General features: G+C 45.8%; 1 protein-coding gene across 1 annotated transcript; it reads right to left on the reverse strand.

Moving 5' to 3' along the window:
* Nucleotides 1-538: 538 nt before the first annotated feature.
* On the reverse strand, nucleotides 539-18,012 carry LOC116750590 (zinc finger protein 77-like). The gene is made up of 6 exons (XM_032625421.1): nucleotides 17,760-18,012; nucleotides 17,413-17,547; nucleotides 15,109-15,311; nucleotides 4,722-4,848; nucleotides 2,529-2,709; nucleotides 539-2,112 (listed from the first exon to the last, which is right to left on the reverse strand). The coding sequence occupies exons 1-6, from the start codon at nucleotides 18,010-18,012 to the stop codon at nucleotides 963-965; spliced, it is 2,049 nt and encodes a 682-aa protein (XP_032481312.1). The 3' UTR covers nucleotides 539-962.
* Between the last annotated feature and the right edge of the window lie 980 nt (nucleotides 18,013-18,992).

The raw sequence follows: 18,992 nt of genomic DNA on the forward strand, positions 1-18,992 counted from the left end.
TTGAAAACCAAAGAAGATCCATGAGGGAACTTGTGGACAAGTGTGGAATCTGCTGCCCAACAGGGAACTAACATCAAACACATGTCTGGTTGGGGGCTGTTCCACATGGGCAGAGCCAGAAGTCAGAAAACGGTGCTGGAACTCAGGCTTACCAGGTTGCCATGCATTTCTGTCTCCTGATGGTACAGAAGACCCGAGAATCATGGCTTCCCCGCTTCTGCTTTCCAGACCTCATGCATCTTCTTCTTCCCATGAACTGTAACTCAGAACCACTAACAGAAGGACTCTGGATATACAGTTTCCCACCTCACCCAAGCTGACAACACAATTCAGTAGAACCGTCTGGACAGGAGCTTTCATCTTCATGCCAGCAAGTCACTCTTCTTAACTCCATGGATCATGTCCAATTTCCAACCAAGATCATGGACATGAACAGAGGTCAAATTTATGAACATAATTAGATGAGACAGAATGTCCTCCAAGACCTTGCACAATTACTAATTTCTGTGAGGACATATATGCAACAAGGAAACATGGAAAAGACATACCTTTCAGTTTAATACTCCAGGGGAGGGTAAACACTGAGTCAGAAAATTCCAGTATCTGTAACAGTAGACCAGGAAAGACATTTCAACAATACAGGTCTCATGATCACATATGAGGAAAACAATGGGACGTAAGAATCAAAACTTTTTTCATCTAAAATTATACCAAGTTGCACCTGAAAAAACCAAAAACCACTTAACATCCCTGGGTTCAAAAGACACTGTAATGGAAACGAGATAAGTTTTATATGAGGTACAGATGAAGGGGACATGGAGGGATAATTAATTATCTTAAGTGTTCAGATCAGCAACACGAACTAGAAATTAATACACTGGGATCCCTATTCAGGATGAGGCACTTACAAAGGAAAAACCATGTTTATAACAAAAGATTTCTGTTGTGCCCTGAGTTTTCATTTACAAAATAAGTGAAGTGCTGAAGGTTTTTCCACATTCTTTCCATTCATAAGATTTCACTCCATGTGATTGCTTCCATTTACAATGAGGTTTTAAGGGAGAAGAAGGCTTCTCCACAGTTTTGTATTCAGAATTTTCACCAGTGTGTGTCTTCATGTGTCTTTGTAGGGATATCAGATACCTGAAGGCTTTCCCACACTGCTGACACTGATAGGGTTTCTCTTCACTGTGTGTTTTCATATGTTGTCGAAGGGATGAAGAAGTAATAAACGTTTTCCCACATTCTGTACATTCATAGGGTTTTACTCCACTGTGTGTTCTCACATGTTTTCTAAAGTATTTGGGACAACTGTAGGATTTCCCACATTCCTTACACACATAAGGTTTCTCTCCAGTGTGGATCCTCACATGTCCTTGCAGGGATTTGAGATAGGGGAAGGCTTTGCCGCACTGCTTACATTCATAGGGTTTTTCTCCACTTTGTGTTCTCATGTGTTCTCGAAGGTAAGTGCACCAACTGAAAGCTTTGCCACACTGCTTACATTCATAGGGTTTCTCTCCAGTGTGCATTCTCACATGTTCTCGGAAGTGTGAGATGCGAGTGAAAGCTTTCCCACATTCTTTACATTCATAGGGTTTCTCTCCAGTGTGAGTTCTCACATGCCGTGCAATCTGGGAATAGTAACTGAAGGATTTTCTACATACTTCACACATGTGGATTTTCTGTCCATAATGACCTCTCACATGTCGCTGGACAGATGACAGGCAAGTGAATGATTTTTTAGATTTCTTACACTCTAAAGACTGTTTGCTACTGTAACTTTTCACATATCTCTTAGATGCTCTCCCATCATCCTGACGTTTGTCAGTTTTCTCTACAATGTCTGTTCCACCAGGAGGATTCAGGCATGAGACACAGGTGCAGGTTTGCCCACATTCTTCACATGGATGAGGTTTGTGTCTGGTGTGAGATCTTTGCTGATTCCTCTGGAAAGAACAATCCCTGAAGGCTTTTCCACACTTAGTGCATTTACAGGGCTGAATTGCAGTCAGATAACCCTTATGCACAGTAAGATGTGTAAGCTGGTTCCGGGTTTCTAGACATTGATGGCCTTCTTTACCTTCACAGAGACTCTCCACCAAATGATTTCTGTTCAAAGTAGGAAGCACAGTATTAGGGATTAATAATAATGATTTCTTTATTAATAATTTATTGATGGATGTTAATGATTATTTTGACTACGTATTTGCCATGTGCACTGAATTGGCATGTTTTTGGCACTCTCTGCATTGTGACAAAGTTCAACAAGTTTAATGCTCCAGCTGAGGGCTCAAACAGAGCCATAACTTTCAGTGTTTTTTACATATTGGGTTTCCTGATCATTGAAATTTCCTACTGAATTAAGTTTCAGATGCTCAATGTCTACATCACATTTATAAAAGTATTGTGTTGTAAAAACTCTGTGAGTACACAATTATTTACCTAGGTTTATATCTTTTATTTAATTTCAAGTGAGTCTAACACTCTGCCGAGATCCCCCTTCTCCTTGTGGGAGTGCCACTCACCTCAAATGCCTCTCCTGGGTTACACGCTGATCTCTCATGTTATGAAATGTCCAGTTTTCTCCCAAAAAAGAGCAGGAATCATTTCTTGTGAATCTTACTACTTTCTCTTCACTGCATAGTCCAGTCTCCAAAATATCCCAATGAGCACTGGATCTACTGGTTTTAACTTGAGGGCAAGAACCTGCAACAATTGGTAACATAACTAAATCCTTGGGAAAGAAATGGTGGGATAAAGGAAAGAGGCCATTTGTACTTTTTTTCCATACGTTGATTCAAAAATGTCAAATAGTTTTATAAAGGAAGGAAGGATATATGTGTGATATTGTGATTTATAAGAAATATATACATATATATTTGGTCATTCAGATGACCAACATACACTTCTCACATAAATCAGGTACTCATCCACAGTTCCCTGCTCACAGCTCCCAAAACCTTTGGAATTTCCTGAGTGATAAAAGCAATGGAATAATATTTGATCTCCTGTTCTCAGTTCCTGAAAATGCTTCAGGGTCAGAAGGGTGAAATAAGTGTTGTTATTCATAACAAGCCCTTTCCATCACAATTGGGTTTATATTCATGAAGGTGACTGTTGAAAAGCAGCGCAGGATGGGGGCTGGTTGCCAATGGAAACACCATGTGACTAAAGCGTGGAACTTTCAGTCCCACTCACACCTCCAGACACCCCAGCACCTCTGAGGAGGGGAGAGGAGCCAGAGTTTCAATCACTTGCCAATGGCCAATGACTTAATCAATCATGCATATGTAATAAAGCCTCCATAACCTCCCCCACCCCAGCAAAAAGAAGTTCAGAGAGCATCTATGTTGGTGAAAACATGGAGATAATGGGAAGACTGGCACCTGGAGACAGCATGGAAGCTCCAAGCCCTTCTGACATATACTGCCCTATGCATCTCTTCCATGTGACTGTTCCTGAGTTATATCCTTTTATAATAAACTGGTGATAAAGTACATGAAATGTTTCTCTGAGTCCTGTGAGTGTACTAGCAAATTAATTGAACCTGAGGAGGGGGGTCACGGGAATCTCTCTCATTTATAGTCAGTTGGTCACAAGTACTGGTAACAACCTGAGCTTGAAACTGGCATCAGATGAGGGCGGGTGAAGACCAGGGGTGAGTCTTGTAGGACCGAACGCTTAAGCTGTGGAATTTGAGGCTACCATGGGTAGATGCTGTCAGAATTGAGTTGACCAGTTGTGAGGGGCCTAAACACACAAACACACAGGTACACACATGATGCAATTGGGTCCAGAACCTAATTTATCACTCAAGCAAAGAAAAACTCTGAAGACCTCATCTATTTGGAACTTTGGCAATGGTAGGGAAAATGAGTCAAAATGGCAGCTTGTCCACTAAGAAATACCTCAAAAAGAATGGAGACTGATGTCGAGATCAATATTACCAGAGAAGCAAAGTAGCAAGAAACTGGGCAAAATGCACATTCCCAAATGCTCCCTTTATAAAAGGAGCTACAGAAAGACTTCTCAAGCGGGCAACAATGGATGAAAAGTCCAACAGGGAAGCCAGGTTAATGACAAACGTCACCTTCTCAAAGACAGAGTCATGTTTCTAACAGTTATGTCCAAATATCTCTCCCTGATACAGAACCTGCTCCTCCAGAGAGGTGTGCCCTCCTGGTGATCGCAGGCACAGAGGCCCTAGAGGAAGCCTATCTCCAGTGACCCAGCTGCCACTAGGAGATCAGACGGTGCGTGGCTGCTGTCCTGCTCGCGGAGAAAAGCTTCTCAGGGGGAGGATGGAGGACAACAAGCCCTCCATGAGATGGGCCGATTCTCTGGTCCTCATGTCATTGAGGATGGGTGAGTTTGGGTTTAACTGCAGCAAGATTATCAGGTCAAATGTGTACTGATCACAGTGTAACTTTCACAGGGTGAAAACCGTAACGCTGCTCTCACTGCCTCAAAGTAACACTGGAGACCACGCTCACATTTACACAATTAGGGAGCCTCAGGATTCCGATCAAGAGCAATAAAAATCAATTCAATATTTACAGTCATGGAAAAGCTATTTGACTCTAGGTTCGTTCTATAAAGGTGGGGACCACGTCTGCCTGTTTTTCAACGTATTCCTATTCCTTGGTTCCAGTAAGAAAGAACACTGTAAGAAATATTTGTTCCCCAAAGACTAAGTGCAGGGAGGAAGCCGTCCTCACCCACGGAGGCCAGGTTCCTGAAGGTCTCCAGCATCACGTCTCTGTAGAGCTTCCTCTGAGCCAGGTCCAGCAAAGCCCACTCCTCTGCGGTGAAGTTCACAGCCACGTCCTCAAAGACCACCGAGTCCTGAAACAGCCACAGGTTCCGTGTCAGCAAGGCTCCCTCTTCACCCCCATGTGTGGGAGGATGGGGAGGCTGGCAGTCGGAAACCGGACTCAATTCCTAGGACTCCTGAGCTTACACTCTTGTGGGAAATGAACACACACAAGTCAATCAAATGCATTTTACTCAGTGATGCTAAGTGCTGGAGACTGAAGCAACGTGTAACAGCAACAACAGACGTAGACTTATAGACACATGTCTAAAAAGAACTGTTTTTTACCAAATATAAAATAGATAAACAATAAGGATTTACACAGGGAACTATATTCAATATACTGTAATAACTTATAATGGAAAAATATTGGAAAAAAAGACTACAGATATATACATACATATATGTGTGTGTGTGTGTGTGTGTGTATAAGGGAATCACTTTGCTGTGCACCTGAAACTAACACACAATTTATTTTTTTTTAACTTTTTGGCTGCACCACCCAGCACATGGGATCTTAGCTCCTTGACCAGGGATTGAACCTGCGCCCCCTGAAGTGGAAGCTCGGAGTCTTAACCATTGGACCACCAGGAAAGTCCCCTAACACAATACTGTAAATCAACTGCACTTCAATTTTTTTAAAAAATTATTTTTAGTGAGAGAGCAGAACCTGAGGTGGTAAAGACTGAAAATAAAATCATCATTCAGATAAGAAGGAAATGAATACTTGGTTTGGTCAAAAGTTATTTCCTTGAAACTCCAAGCAGGAGCAGACTGTCAGGAGGTCGTGAACACTGATTTTCCAGGGCCGCTGCATCTGAAGAACTCTCGCCTGGACTGAAAAGCATGTAAAAGCCTGGGCCAGTCTCCTCATATCCAACAGAGGCAGACACGACCCCCTGCCAGGATGAGGTGGACACCGAGGGCACAGACGCAGGCCAGGGCCCAGGGCCTGGGACAGCTGTGGGGTAAGAAGAGGCCTGTTTCCTGAGGGATCTGTCAAGCCAGCAGAGCCTCTCAGATAATCATGTGCCCAGAAATGGAGGAAAATGTTCCACAAAGAAGAGTCGAAGGATCTGACGGCAATAGGGCCAAAGGAGACTTAAGCAGAGAGAAAAAAACACCTAGTTATTATCTTTAGGACAATATGGATGACATCAGACCCCTGAAATACAAAGCAAGCAATTATTTTTATAAATTAGAATTTTAATCCAAAATATAGTCTGACAATCTAAATTATAAAAAATTCCAAATACATCAGCTACAAAGAAGGCAAGGCTGCCTCGCCTGAGTCTGCGACTGGGGTTTGCTAATCACACACCTGATAAGAAACTTGTATTTTAAATACATTTTAAAAAACTAATAGGACAACAATAAAAAATAAAGGGCAACAAGAGAAAAACAAATAATGCATAAATAATGGACAGATAATGTGAGCAGACATTTCTCCAAAGAATAAATACAAGTGGCCAATAAGCCCATGAAAAGATGCTGGACGACACTCATCAGGGAAATGCCAAAGCTACAGGCAGATACTTCACACCCACCAGGATGGATATAAGATGGACAAACAAGGCAAGGCGGGGCAGGCAAGGATGTGGGGAAGTTGGAACCTCACACACTGTTGATGGGAAGGTAAAATGGTGAAGCCACTTTGGAAGACAGTCCAGCAGATCCTCAAAATGATAAAGACAGTGTCACCACATAACACAGCAATTCCACCCTAGGTATCTATCTACCCAAGAGAGGAGGTGAAAGCGAACACCAACACAAAAACTAATACGCAGATATTCACAGCAGCATGACTTATGACAGCCAAAAAGTGGAAACAAATCAAAAGATCATCAAGTGACTTGGATAAGCAAACACAATATAATCTCACAACGGAATATTATTTGCCAGAAGAGGAATGTTGTACTGATCGGTGGCACAAAACCAAGAAAATTTAAGAACATTAAGACTCCACATAACACTTATATGAAAGGCACAGAATGAGCAAATCTATAGAGATAGAAAGTAGATTAATAGGGCTTCCCTCGTGGTGCAGGGGTTAAGAATCTGCCTGCCAATTCAGGGGGACACGGGTTCGAGCCCTGGTCCGGGAAGATCCCACATGCTGCGGAGCAACTAAGCCTGTGTGCTGCAACTACTGAGCCCACGAGCCACAACTACTGAAGACCGCACACCTAAAGCCCGTGCTCCACAACAAGATAATCCACTGCAATGAGAAGCCTGTGCACAGCAACGAAGAGTAACCCCCGCTCTCCACAACTAGAGAAAAGCCCGCGCAGCTACGAAGATCCAAGACAGCCAAAAATAAATAAATTAAAAAATAAAAATAAAGTTCCCTTTAAAAAAAAGAAAAAGAAAAAGAAAGTAGATTAATAAACTGCCTAGACCAAGGGCGGGTGAAGTCCTGGGATGAGGGGTGACTGCCAGCAGATACAAATTTTCTTTTGGGGTGATAAAAATGATTTAAAATCAGAATATGAGGATGCTTGCACAATTGTAAATATACTAACACCCTGGAATTTTACACTTTGAACAGGGAAACCTTATGGTACATAAATTATATGTCAACTAAAGCTGTTTAAAAAATAGATTCAGGACTTCCCTGGTGGTGCAGTCATTGAGAATCCGCCTGCCAATGCAGGGGACACGGGTTCGAGCCCTGGTCCGGGAAGATCCCACGTGCCACAGAGCAACTAAGCCTGCATGCCACAACTACTGAGCCTGTGCTCTACAGCCCATGAGCCACAACTACTGAGCCTGAGTGCCACACTACTGAGCCTGTGTTTCACAACTACTGAAGCCCATGTGCCTAGAGCCCGTACTCCACAACGAGAAGCCACCACAATGAGAAGCCCGCACACCACAACAAAGAGTAGCCCCCGCTCGCCACAGCTAGAGAAAGCATGCGTGCAGTAATGAAGGCCCAACGCAGCCAAAAATATAAATTAAAAAAGAAAGAAAGAAAGAAAGAAATATGAAGTGCTTTTCAAACTCTCATCCCAATGGAGCAAAATACCAATGAACAATTATTCCCCTGCAGGATCCATATGAATGGACCCTCACCTTCAATCATCTCATCTATCTCCTCATCACTAAGGCATAAATTGCTTGAAAGCAATTGAAATACCAGTCTTGGAACTTTATACATTATGTGCTTTGTAGTTCCTTCCTATTGTTCAATGGGGAACTGTTCCTCTTTAGTAAACAGATATCTGTGTACACTGCTGGGCTGCCTTGGGTCAAGATGTGATTGACCATGAGAGCTTTCAGGGTATGTAGAATTGGAAAATATATTTTTAAAAATCTGCTGGGCTTCCCTGGTGGCGCAGTGGTTGAGAGTCCGCCTGCCGATGCAGGGGACACGGGTTCGTGCCCCAGTCCGGGAAGATCCCACATGCCGCTGAGTGGCTAGGCCTGTGAGCCATGGCCGCTGAGCCTGCGCGTCTGGAGACTGTGCTCCGCAATGGGAGAGGCCACAACAGTGAGAGGCCCGCGTACCGAAAAAAAAAAAAAAAAAATCTGCCCAATGTATTTGAGCAGAAGTGCTGGTTTCTATTTAAAACCTGTTGTTCTGCTACATATACCAGGATGGGAGCAAAAGATGCCTTAATATGTCATGTGTCATGTGCTGGAGACAATGAGTTTAGTAAATGTCTGTTTATCTTCTGTGTTTTTAGTATTGGATGACTGAGGTTTTCTGAGTGGTTTATCATAAAACCACACTTCAAGTCTTGTTTCTGCTCAGAGTCTTTTCAAGTATTCAAACATATTTCTCACTCTGAGCTCTTGGTAATAACAGACACAGAAATCTCTCTAATACTGATCTGCCGTACATGCTTGATTTTTAAAATCATTAATAGAGGAGAGTGAAGACAACCTACACAACAGGAGAAAATATTTGCAAATGATGCGACCAACAAGGGCTTAATTCCAAAATATATAAACAGGGCTTCCCTAGTGGCACAGTGGTTGGGAGTCTGCCTGCCAATGCAAGGGACACGGGTTCATGCCCCGGTCTGGAAGGACCCCACATGCCGCGGAGCGGCTGGGCCTGTTAGCCATGGCGGCTGAGCCTGCGCCTCTGGAGCCTGTGCCCTGCAATGGGAGAGGCCACAGCAGTGAGAGGCCCGCGTACCGCAAAAAAAAAAAACAACCAAAAAACCCCAAAATATATAAACAGCTCATACAACTCAACAACAACAACAAAAACAACCCAATCCAAAATGGGCAGAAGACCTAAATAGGCATTTCTCCAAAGAAGAAATACAGATGGCCAATAGGCACATGAAAAGATGCTCAACATCACTAATTATTAGAGAAATGAAATAAAAACTACAGTGAGGTACCACCTCATGCCAGTCACAATGGCCATCATTAAAAAGTCTACAAATAACAAACGCTGGAGAGTAGGTATGGAGAAAAGGAAAGGGAACCCTCCTACACTGTTGGTGGGAATGTAAATTGGTACAGCCACTGTGGAAAACAGTATGAAGATTCCTCATAAAACTAAAAATAGAACTGCCATATGATCCAGCAATCCCACTCTGGGACATATATCCAGACAAAACTATAATTCAAAAAGATACATGCACCCCTATGTTCATAGCAGCACTGTTCACAATAGCCAAGACATGGAAAAAACCTAAGTGTCCATGAACAGAGGAATGGATAAAGAAAATGTGGTATGCCTACACAATGGAATATTACTCAGCCATAAAAAAGAATGAAATAATGCCATTTGCAGCAAAATGGATGCAACTAGAGATTATCATACTAAGTGAAGTAAGTCAGATAGCGAAAGACAAATACCATATGATATCACTTATATGTGGAATCTAAAATATGACACAAATGAACCTGCCTTTGAAACAGAAACAGAATCACGGACACAGAGAACAGACTGGTGGTTGCCAAGGGGGAGGGAGTTGGGGGTAGGATGGGGTGGGAGGTTGGGGTGAGCAGATGTAAGCTTTTATATAGAGAATGGATAAACAACAAGGTCCTACTGTACAGCACAGATAACTATATTCAATATCCTATGACATACCATAATGGAAAAGAATATTTTAAAAAAGAAATAACTGAATCACTTTGCCATACAGCAGTAATTAACACAACACTGTAAATCAAGTATACTTCAATTTTAAAAAATAATTTAAAAAAAAGAAACAAGCAGTAGAAATGTAAAAGTTTAAACAGACTTTTCTTAACATAGACTTTTAAAACTAATTGTCATTAGGGGACTTCTCTGGCTCTCCAGTGGTTAAGACTTGGAGCTTCCACTGCAGAGGGCATGGGTTCGATCCCTGGTTGGGGAACTAAGATGACACGTAGCACAGTCAAAAATAAATAAATAAATAATTAAAACTAATTGTCATTAAAATTAACTTTCTTTCTAAAATATGTTTAATAAAAAATATAAAACAATTTAATGGAAAAATTTCAAAACATTATTGACTAACACCATCCTAGAAGGAAATGAATGAAGGGATGGCGCATATCCACAGAAAAGAGACCAGGATGTCAGCTTCTCCCGAACAGGTTAAGAGTTTTAAGAAAATTCCATTAAATCTAAAATTGGCTTGTTTTGGGGATGGTTTGATTCTGTTTTGTTTGAACTTAAAGAAAAACTACTTCTAAAAACTGAAATGGAAAACAAATTTCGAAAAATAGCCAAAATTTTCTATGGAACAAGGTGGTGGGATATTCCATAACAGACATTGAAGCGTTTTAAACTGCAGTGATTAGGACAAGATGGTGTTAACAGAGGGATGGACAAATACACCAGTGGAAAAACAGCGCACTGAAACAGGCCCACCTGTTTTTGTCAAGTGGATCAACGCCAGAGCGTAAGCTGCTGGGCAGGGGCCAGATGATGACACTTTGACCTGAGGGGCAGTGATCACTGGGTATTTACAGGGGAATAAGAAATCTTTTTCCTTAGTAACTGCACATGCAATAACCAACTCACTGTGAACTTAACTGTGAAAGAAGAAAGTAGAACACGTTGAGAAGTTACAGGCAAACTCACTCATGACTTGAGAGTAGGGGAAATTTTCCTATACACGAAAAGAAAAAAGAGCTACAACGGAAGAGGTGGATAAATTCAGTTCAAGTCTATTAAAGTTGAGAATTGTCCATGAAGTGTAGAATAAAAAGAAATGATAGGGACTTCCCTGGTGGTGCACTGGTTAAGACTCTGCACTCCCAATGCAGGGGGTCTGGGTTCGATCCCTGGTCAGGGAACTAGTTCCCACATGCACACTGCAACTAAGAGTTCGCATGCCACAACTAAGGAGCCCGCATGCCACAACTAAGACCAGGTGCAACCAAATAAATAAATAAATAAACATTAAAAAAAAGAAAAAAAAGAAATGATAACCCACAGTTTGGGAGAACATCTTTGCCATACCTAGAAATGAAAAGAGATGAATGTCCAGTGTATGTAAATAACACATAAAAATCAATAAATATACAAAAGAATTAAAGGTGAGAAAACAACTGAAAACTATCTCACAGAAGATGAGCCACCACTTATAAGAAATGCTCAGACTCAATGATTATCAGTAAAGACCAATATACAATCACAAGCAGATCCATTTTACACACTTGAGATGAACAAAATTAAGCTGGAATTTCCAAATCTCCATCTGCTGGAAATGACGTGGAATAAACACTTGTCTCCAGTCCTCCATCCACACTTCCTAGTATTTTGAAAATATCCATAATCTACAATCCTACAATTTTCCTTCCACATGTACAAAATTTATATTGCACTGGCACTTGGAGACAAAATCAAGGAGTTTAATGGCGCTGCTGACAAATCAAAATTAAACATGAGACAACTCAAGCCTCACACGACTGGATGGAGGATATAATCAGGTGACCTCTGAAACCAGCACGTGTGAAACAGACTGGGGCTGAGAACCACAGAGAAGCCTTCTGTGTGGCATTACTTGTGTGGTACGGGTCATATTCACTTATTACAAATTCAGCAGAAGCAAAATCAAACAAAATGATGCTTGGTGATGAAGGACATAAAGCTGCAAAGAATAACAAAAAGCCCAGGGGGCTTCCCTGGTGGCGCAGTGGTTGAGAGTCCGCCTGCCGATGTAGGGGACACGGGTTCGTGCCCCGGTCCGGGAAGATCCCACATGCCGCGGAGCGGCAGGGCCCATGAGTCATGGCTGCTGAGCCTGCGCGTCCGGAGCCTGTGATCCGCAACGGGAGAGGCCACAACAGTGAGAGGCCCGCGTACGGAAATAAATAAATAAATAAATAAATAAATAAATAAAACCAGGATGATGGGCACCCTGGGGGCCGCTCACTGAGAAGTGCTACCAGCCAACCAAGGGAATAAATATCTACACCTTCAAGTAACGGAACAAAAGTCTTCAGTACTCACGCTGAGTCACATGACACAAGATTCCATCAAAGAAACAAAGGGGAAGAGCAGCCAAGTGTGAGCCGCTCAGATCAGCGGCCTGCTGCCCACGGTGCACAAGGAAACCCCAAGTCAGAAGGTCAAAGCCATCCGAGCTGGGGGGCTGGGATCCCCCTGCTGACACACAGCCTGGCTGGGCACCCCCAGGGCAGGGGGAGGGACCGAGCTCCAGAGCTCCACACGCCTGTGCTGCCTCTCTCAGTGTGGAAATGCCCCCTCCTTCTGGGTCTCAATTCTCACCCAGGAGGAAACACTCAAGTTGAAGTTCTGACCCAGAGAAACTCTCCAATTCATCAACCCTCTCAATAGCAGTTGAGCTCAAGGAGCCTTCTCCACGCCTGACCTTCACAGACTCACTCAGGGTGCACACATCACACTCAGAGCATCAACTCTCTTGGATGAAGCCAAAAGCAAAGGTCAGGGAACAGCTGAGGGCAGCAGAACCTCAGAGGACAAACCACCCCTAGCATTCCTGCAGGTGGATCCCCTCCCCTACGCTCATGCCACAAACAGATCCTTCTGTGGTGGTTCTATGGCCTGGAGGCCACCGGCGTAGGAGTGGGGTAGGGTGGACAGCAGGACCCAAGGCCACCTTCCTTCACCTAGGGAAATTCTGGGGCACTTTTATGGTTTGAGCTACTGGTTACTGCTCATCCCTTTCAGAAGACAGGCATCAGTTCACTAATATCCTCATGATGACGAGCTGTAACTCATCTAATCAGAAGTGAGCAAGTCTCAGTAGCACTGGTCACATTTCACAGAATTTCCATTCATCTCTGTTGACCAGCTAATAACAGGAAGTAGACAAGAATCAGACAGTGTCAGAACTCTGCACCCTGCATGGAAGAGTCACTATGATTCCTATGAATCTTTTTAATCAGTATGTCCACCCATTTCACACGAAGGGGTGGGACTGCCTGCATTTCCTGAAATTCTAATGGAAGAGAAAACATTTTCTGTACTGAGACACTTCTCCCCAGAGGCATCTCTGGTTAAGGCCCAAAGGCCCAGAATAATACAAGTCAGCAGGAAAGGGCAAAGACCTGAGACGCTTACTACCCTCACTAAGGAGAAGAAACCAGGCAGAAAGAATGCGGAATTTTACACTTGCTGAAACCGGAAGCTGGATCAGGGGAAGCTATTAGTGCTGAGCTGGACCCAGAGGAGGCAGCTCACAGGTGTCAGGGGACAATGCTGAACCCTCCCTGAGCCCTGTGCTCCTGGAAACTTAGATGGAAGGTGAAAGGACCCCCCCACCCTTTGCTCTCCTGGAAAACGGCAGGCTGCAAGAAACCGCCCCCGTGCCCCACCTGATTCAGATAAGACTCACACGGAGGCCCCCTGTTTATCCAGGATGAGGCCAGACGCAGTCCCCTCAAAGTCCCATCTCCACCTCATCAGTGATTAGCGGAACTGTTCCCCCCACTGGCCAAGCAGAACAAATGCTTGTTGGCCAAACTTTGGTTCAGCTTCTCTCCTTCCCCCTGACCTGGCCTCACCGCAGCCAGCCGACAGACCCCTAAGGACAGGCTGGCCTCAGGGATCTGCTATCCGAGCATCACACCTGGTCCCTCCTGGTGGTGTTTAAGCCTCTGTGTAAAAGAAACTCTTTGCCCAACTCCTGAGACGCTTGCAGATCTTAGGGTCAGATGTCCCCCTTCCTGCAGAGCCCCCTGTGCCTGGTGCAACAGAAGGCTCCCCCTGCAGGAACTCATTTGGATAAAGGTCTCTTGTTTTGAAGTTTAGATTATTTCATGCTACAGGCTTGACCAAGTATTCTCAGTGGCCATGTGAAAATTAAGAGAAAACTCACTAAAAAAGATGTTGGTGGGGAGAAGAGGGAGCCTCGGCCAGTACCACGTGACGTCAGTTACAGGAACAAGTGTTAATTAGAGACCCCAACAGAACAAATGGAAACAAGAAAGAATCACCAATTGCAGGCCACAACAGGAAAAGATGTGCATGCATGGCATCTTCTCAAGAAACTGGCTACCCCAGCAGCTAGCCAGTGAGAAACCAGCATCACCCTGAACTCTCCATTTTCTCCAGTGGAAGTTGCTTCAGTACTATAACCTCTCCCAACTCCATCCTTTCTCTCCAGTAAATAAGTTCCTTGGACTTGCATATGGCTTTTACTATTCGTTGTCTGTCCCAAATTGCAATTCTTTGTTGTTCCCAAATAAACCCATTTTTGCTGGTAAACAGCTGATTTTTATTTTTAAGGTCAACGACTATTTCTCAGCCCACCTTTGATCAGGCTTCTCACCCACAGGCCCCTGATTTTAGGTTTCTCCCCCACCTCAACCCCACCCTCACCCGCAGCCCCACCGCAAGCGACAATGAGCTGCAGAACAAGCCCTTGCAGACCTGGGCCGAGAATGCGCTGACCACAGGGAGCCCCGATCCTGAAAAACAGCCTTGCTCTCACCCGCCTCACAGAGAAGAGAAAAGCCCTTTGCTGTGTGGTTGGAGACGCTGTCACCTCTCTGAGATCCCAGCCTCGGCGCTATCGCAACAGCATTCGCAATACAGGCTCCTTGCTTGAAAAGTCTGGGCTGGACTTCATCTGTCAGGTCCAGGGCGGGTCCCCTCCCCACCAGCGCCTGAGCGTCCGCTCCGCTGGTGCTCCCTCGGACCCCACCCCCTGCCCTCCCGGCCCAGGAACAGATCAGGGCGCCCAGACCCTGTGCGTGGATGGGACAGGACTCCTGACCCACGTCGTGGGTGAGGGTAAAGAGTTGAGTGCGGACTGCGGACAGGGAGACGGGGCCCGCGGCCCGTTCCGGCCAGTTGGAACGAGCCCCGGCTGGTCTCAGCGCATGGCCCGCACACTCACCATCTCAGCCCTGCTCTCGGTTCTCACGGTGTCCTCTCTGCGGCCCTGCGGCCCGACCGTCCGCGCAGGTGAGAGGGACAGCGAGTGGACACCTGGACCCCATGTGGCGCGCTGGACTCCCAGGAGGCGTAGAGCGACGTCCCCGCAGGGGGGAAATGCGCCCGCCCCCAGCTCTGATTGGATGAGGCTCGATCCCTCGCGCCCTGATTGGACGGACCCCCTTCAGGCCCTGATTGACAACGTTGCAGGCTTGATTCTGAGAGAAGGGCCAGCTGTAGGTCACGTGGCGGAGCAGGGCGGAAGTGCCGTTTGTTGCCTTCAGCCCTTTACCGCCTGGCTTTCTATGGGACGCCACACCTGGCCGCCAGGATCCTGGGCTATGCGCAGAATCTGCTCCTGGCCACAGAGCATCAGCCCAAAGCTTGCAGACCCTTTCTCCTAAACAGAAAAGTGCTGACTCAGTCTCCCCTCCTAGTATCCCCACCTGTCCAGGGCTGCCCCTGCCCTTTAGTCCGAGGGCTGGGGCACGAGGGGACAGGTGTGAAAGGAAAATCAAAATGGAGTCAGTATTGCTAAGAGAGCGCTCTAAAATGGAGCCAGGAGGCCACTGAGGAAGTGGGGCTTATGCAGGTCTCAGCCCAGATGGAATCTGAACTTTTGACCACTTACTGACTTAACGCAGGCATCCAGAACAGCTGCCCAATGACCCAGAAAGTCAAGATACTTATTGGACCCTTCCCCTAAATAACTCGTGACAGCCTATCCCTTAAGGACAAATATTTCCTTCCCTGTGTGATGAAATAAAATTTATACTTTGAGAAAGCACAAGTAAATTTTAACATAAAACGCTCTCTCTCCGTCTGTTTGGAGCTCCTCCCTCCCCACTTAGTGTTTAAGCATATGCACTACACGGTAACCACACCTCTTCAAAGATGGGAACGCCTTCTCAAACGTAAAGATCAAACTTTTCCCTTTCTTTTGAGGCTAGCAATGTAACTTCTCTCTTACTACTCTTTTTGTACGTGCTTACCTGGACTATGTATCTTTGGTGAACTTTATGTGAAATGTCAGTATGTTATTTTGATGTACGATCTTTCATCTCAAAAATGTACATGACTGTGTTTTCGACTTCTAACTGGTGGAACAGTTCTCAGAGCTTCTGAGAGACTGTCTCCTGGGTTATAATCCTTAGTTTGGCTCGAATAAAATTCCCTTTCTTCTTAATTTAATGGTTACTTGAATTTTCCTCCGCGTCTGTCAGAGTCAATCATAATTTCTGCCAGACAACTTTAACAACCTTGTGGCTTGTGCTTTACAAACTCCTGACTCTTTCTCTTCCCCAGAACACTCTGGTTTTGCCAGAACCTGTGTACCCCAAATTGAAATTCTTAAGACCCCCAAATAAACCGCTTTGTTCTTTGCAGCCTAAATACTGATTATTATTGAACATGATAGAGGAGGACCTGGGGAACTCCTGGGTCAGGGGACGGATGGAGGGCAATGTCACTGTGGATCTGTGCCCTTCCTTTAAGAACGAAGACGCTCTGTGACACCACTGCAGGCATTGCAGGAGCCAGTTTTTTTGGTGTTTTTTTTTTTAACACCTTTATTAGAGTATAGTTGCTTTACAACGGTGTGTTAATTTCTGCTTTATAACAAAGCAGGAGCCAGTTTGACTTTGACCTTTGACATTAGGAGGTCCGGTCCTCCTGACCTACTCACACATCTGGGCTCCACCAACTTTTCCCCGTCCCATTTCTTACGCACATCATCAGGCTCCCTCCCCACAGGAGGAGGGAACGCTGGGTCGGCCCCACACCTGAGCAGCACTGAGGTTCCGAACAAGCCCCTGGTCAGCTTCTCCAGAGAACAGGAGACCCAGGGGACCCTGTTCAGTCCAGCCACACTGACCCGCAGTCCGCGCACCGCCCTCACTCGCCCAACTTCCCTCCTCACACAGAAGAGAAAAAGCCTTTTTCTGCGCGGTTGGAGAGGCTGACATATCTCTGAGATCCGAACCTCGGCGCTATCGCAACAGTATTTGCAATTTAGTCTCCTTGCCAAGTCCGGGCTTGACTTTATCTGTCAGATCCAGGGATGACCTCCCTCGCCCCCAGCTTCTGACTGTCCTTTCCTCCCTCGCAAGCCCACTCCGCCAAGGGCTCAGTCCGGATGCCCGGACCCCAATCCGCCGCCAAGGGGGAGAGTCAAGTTGGGACCCCGGGACTGGAAGCCGGGTCCCCTCCCCGCGGCCGAGGGGCAGAATTGGGTCTGGACATGGGGGTGGGTGGGACGCGGGGAGACCCTGGCCAGACTGCCTCTTCCGGCAGGTCCGGCCAGTTCGAAGCAGCTTTTTCCTTGTTCGGGCCCCGGGCCGCGCACTCACCATCTCCGCCTCCTTCCGGGTTCTCTGAAGAGTCCTCCAGGCGACCCTCCGACCTGGGCAGGTAAGACCGACGGGGACGCGACACCTAAGGCCGCGCGGGACAAGTTCGCACCAGCGTGCAGACGGCTGAGAGAAACTTCCAGGGGCTCGGAACGCGCCCGTCGCCCGCCCTCATTGGACGGCGCTCCGGGGCCCGAGCCCTGATTGGACGGTAACCCTTGCCCCGCCCCCGCCCCGACGGGCAGTCCTCCTGGTCCCTTCCTACCCTGATTGGCTGGTTGTCGGGACCCCGCCCAGTCGCCGCTGACTGGACAGTTCAACCAGGCCCCGCCTCTGCCCCGAGTGACAGGCCACAGGGACACGCGTCGCTGATTCCCCAGCCCGGGACTTGGCCTCCGTGCAAGAACCCGCTCCCAGCCAGGAGGTCCCTGTCGCATCTGCTCGCAGCTGGGCGGCTCCCCTGTGTCCTCCTCCAGCACCTGGAAGTCCAGATTCAGTTTCCCCGCGGATCGCTCCATATCCGGAGTGAGGATGAGAAAGGACGAGACACAGGGCTTCGTGAACTCCGGAGTTAGGACACTGACCGGGGAGAAGTCACCGGGGGAATGTGCCCGTTAAGAACAAAACTCTCAGTGACATCAACACGTGCAAGGCAGGGTCAGGCTAGGTTTTGAAGTGTGACCCTTGACACGGGGAGGTCCCACTTTTCGTCCCCGCTTCCTGCCTCTGGGGCTTGAGATCAGCAACCCAAAAGCCAGGGACCTTTCCCCCGTGGAAGTCGGACCCCGAGGCCCCAGCCTCCCTGCAGCCTCAGCACATACACAGGTGTGAAATGTCACCGTTCTCAGGTGTGCATTTTACACTGCAAAGAAATTTGTGTCCGATCAGGCTTTAGTCAGTCCAAGTGAATTTTGAAATGTAGAAGTCTATATTTCCTCATTCAGATTGTACAGCGATGGTTGCACAGCTGTGCGATGTACAAAAAGCCACTGAGTTTTACACTTAAAAGTGTGAACGTATGTGAGAGTATGTGAAATATATCTTCATTTAAAAAAACAAATTATAAGGTTATTTTATATCCATGATAACCCTACCTCCTGATCACCACTAAAATACTTTCTGTCTCACTGGATTTACCTATTCTGGACATTTTATATATCTAAATGGAATAATACAATATTGGCCATTTGTGTCTGGCTTTTTTCCTCAGCATAATAATTTCAAGGTTCATTCACATTGCAGCATATCAGAGCTTTCTTCCGTTTTATGGCTAGATACTGCTCCATCCTATGTACAGGCTATATTTTGTTTATCCATTTTATGAAATACAATGTATATTTTGAGGCAGGACAATAAAATTATGTAAATTTCTCTCTGTCCTTTTTGGCCTCCTCCCTCCCTCCCCTTTAGTGGGCAGTGAGTATCTGCCTTATATATTAACCAGACCTCCTCAAAGATGGGATGCCTGCTCAACCATAAAGAACCTTTTTTTTTTTTC

The sequence above is a fragment of the Phocoena sinus genome, chromosome 3, assembly GCF_008692025.1.
Source record: "Phocoena sinus isolate mPhoSin1 chromosome 3, mPhoSin1.pri, whole genome shotgun sequence".
Lineage (NCBI taxonomy): Eukaryota > Metazoa > Chordata > Mammalia > Artiodactyla > Phocoenidae > Phocoena > Phocoena sinus.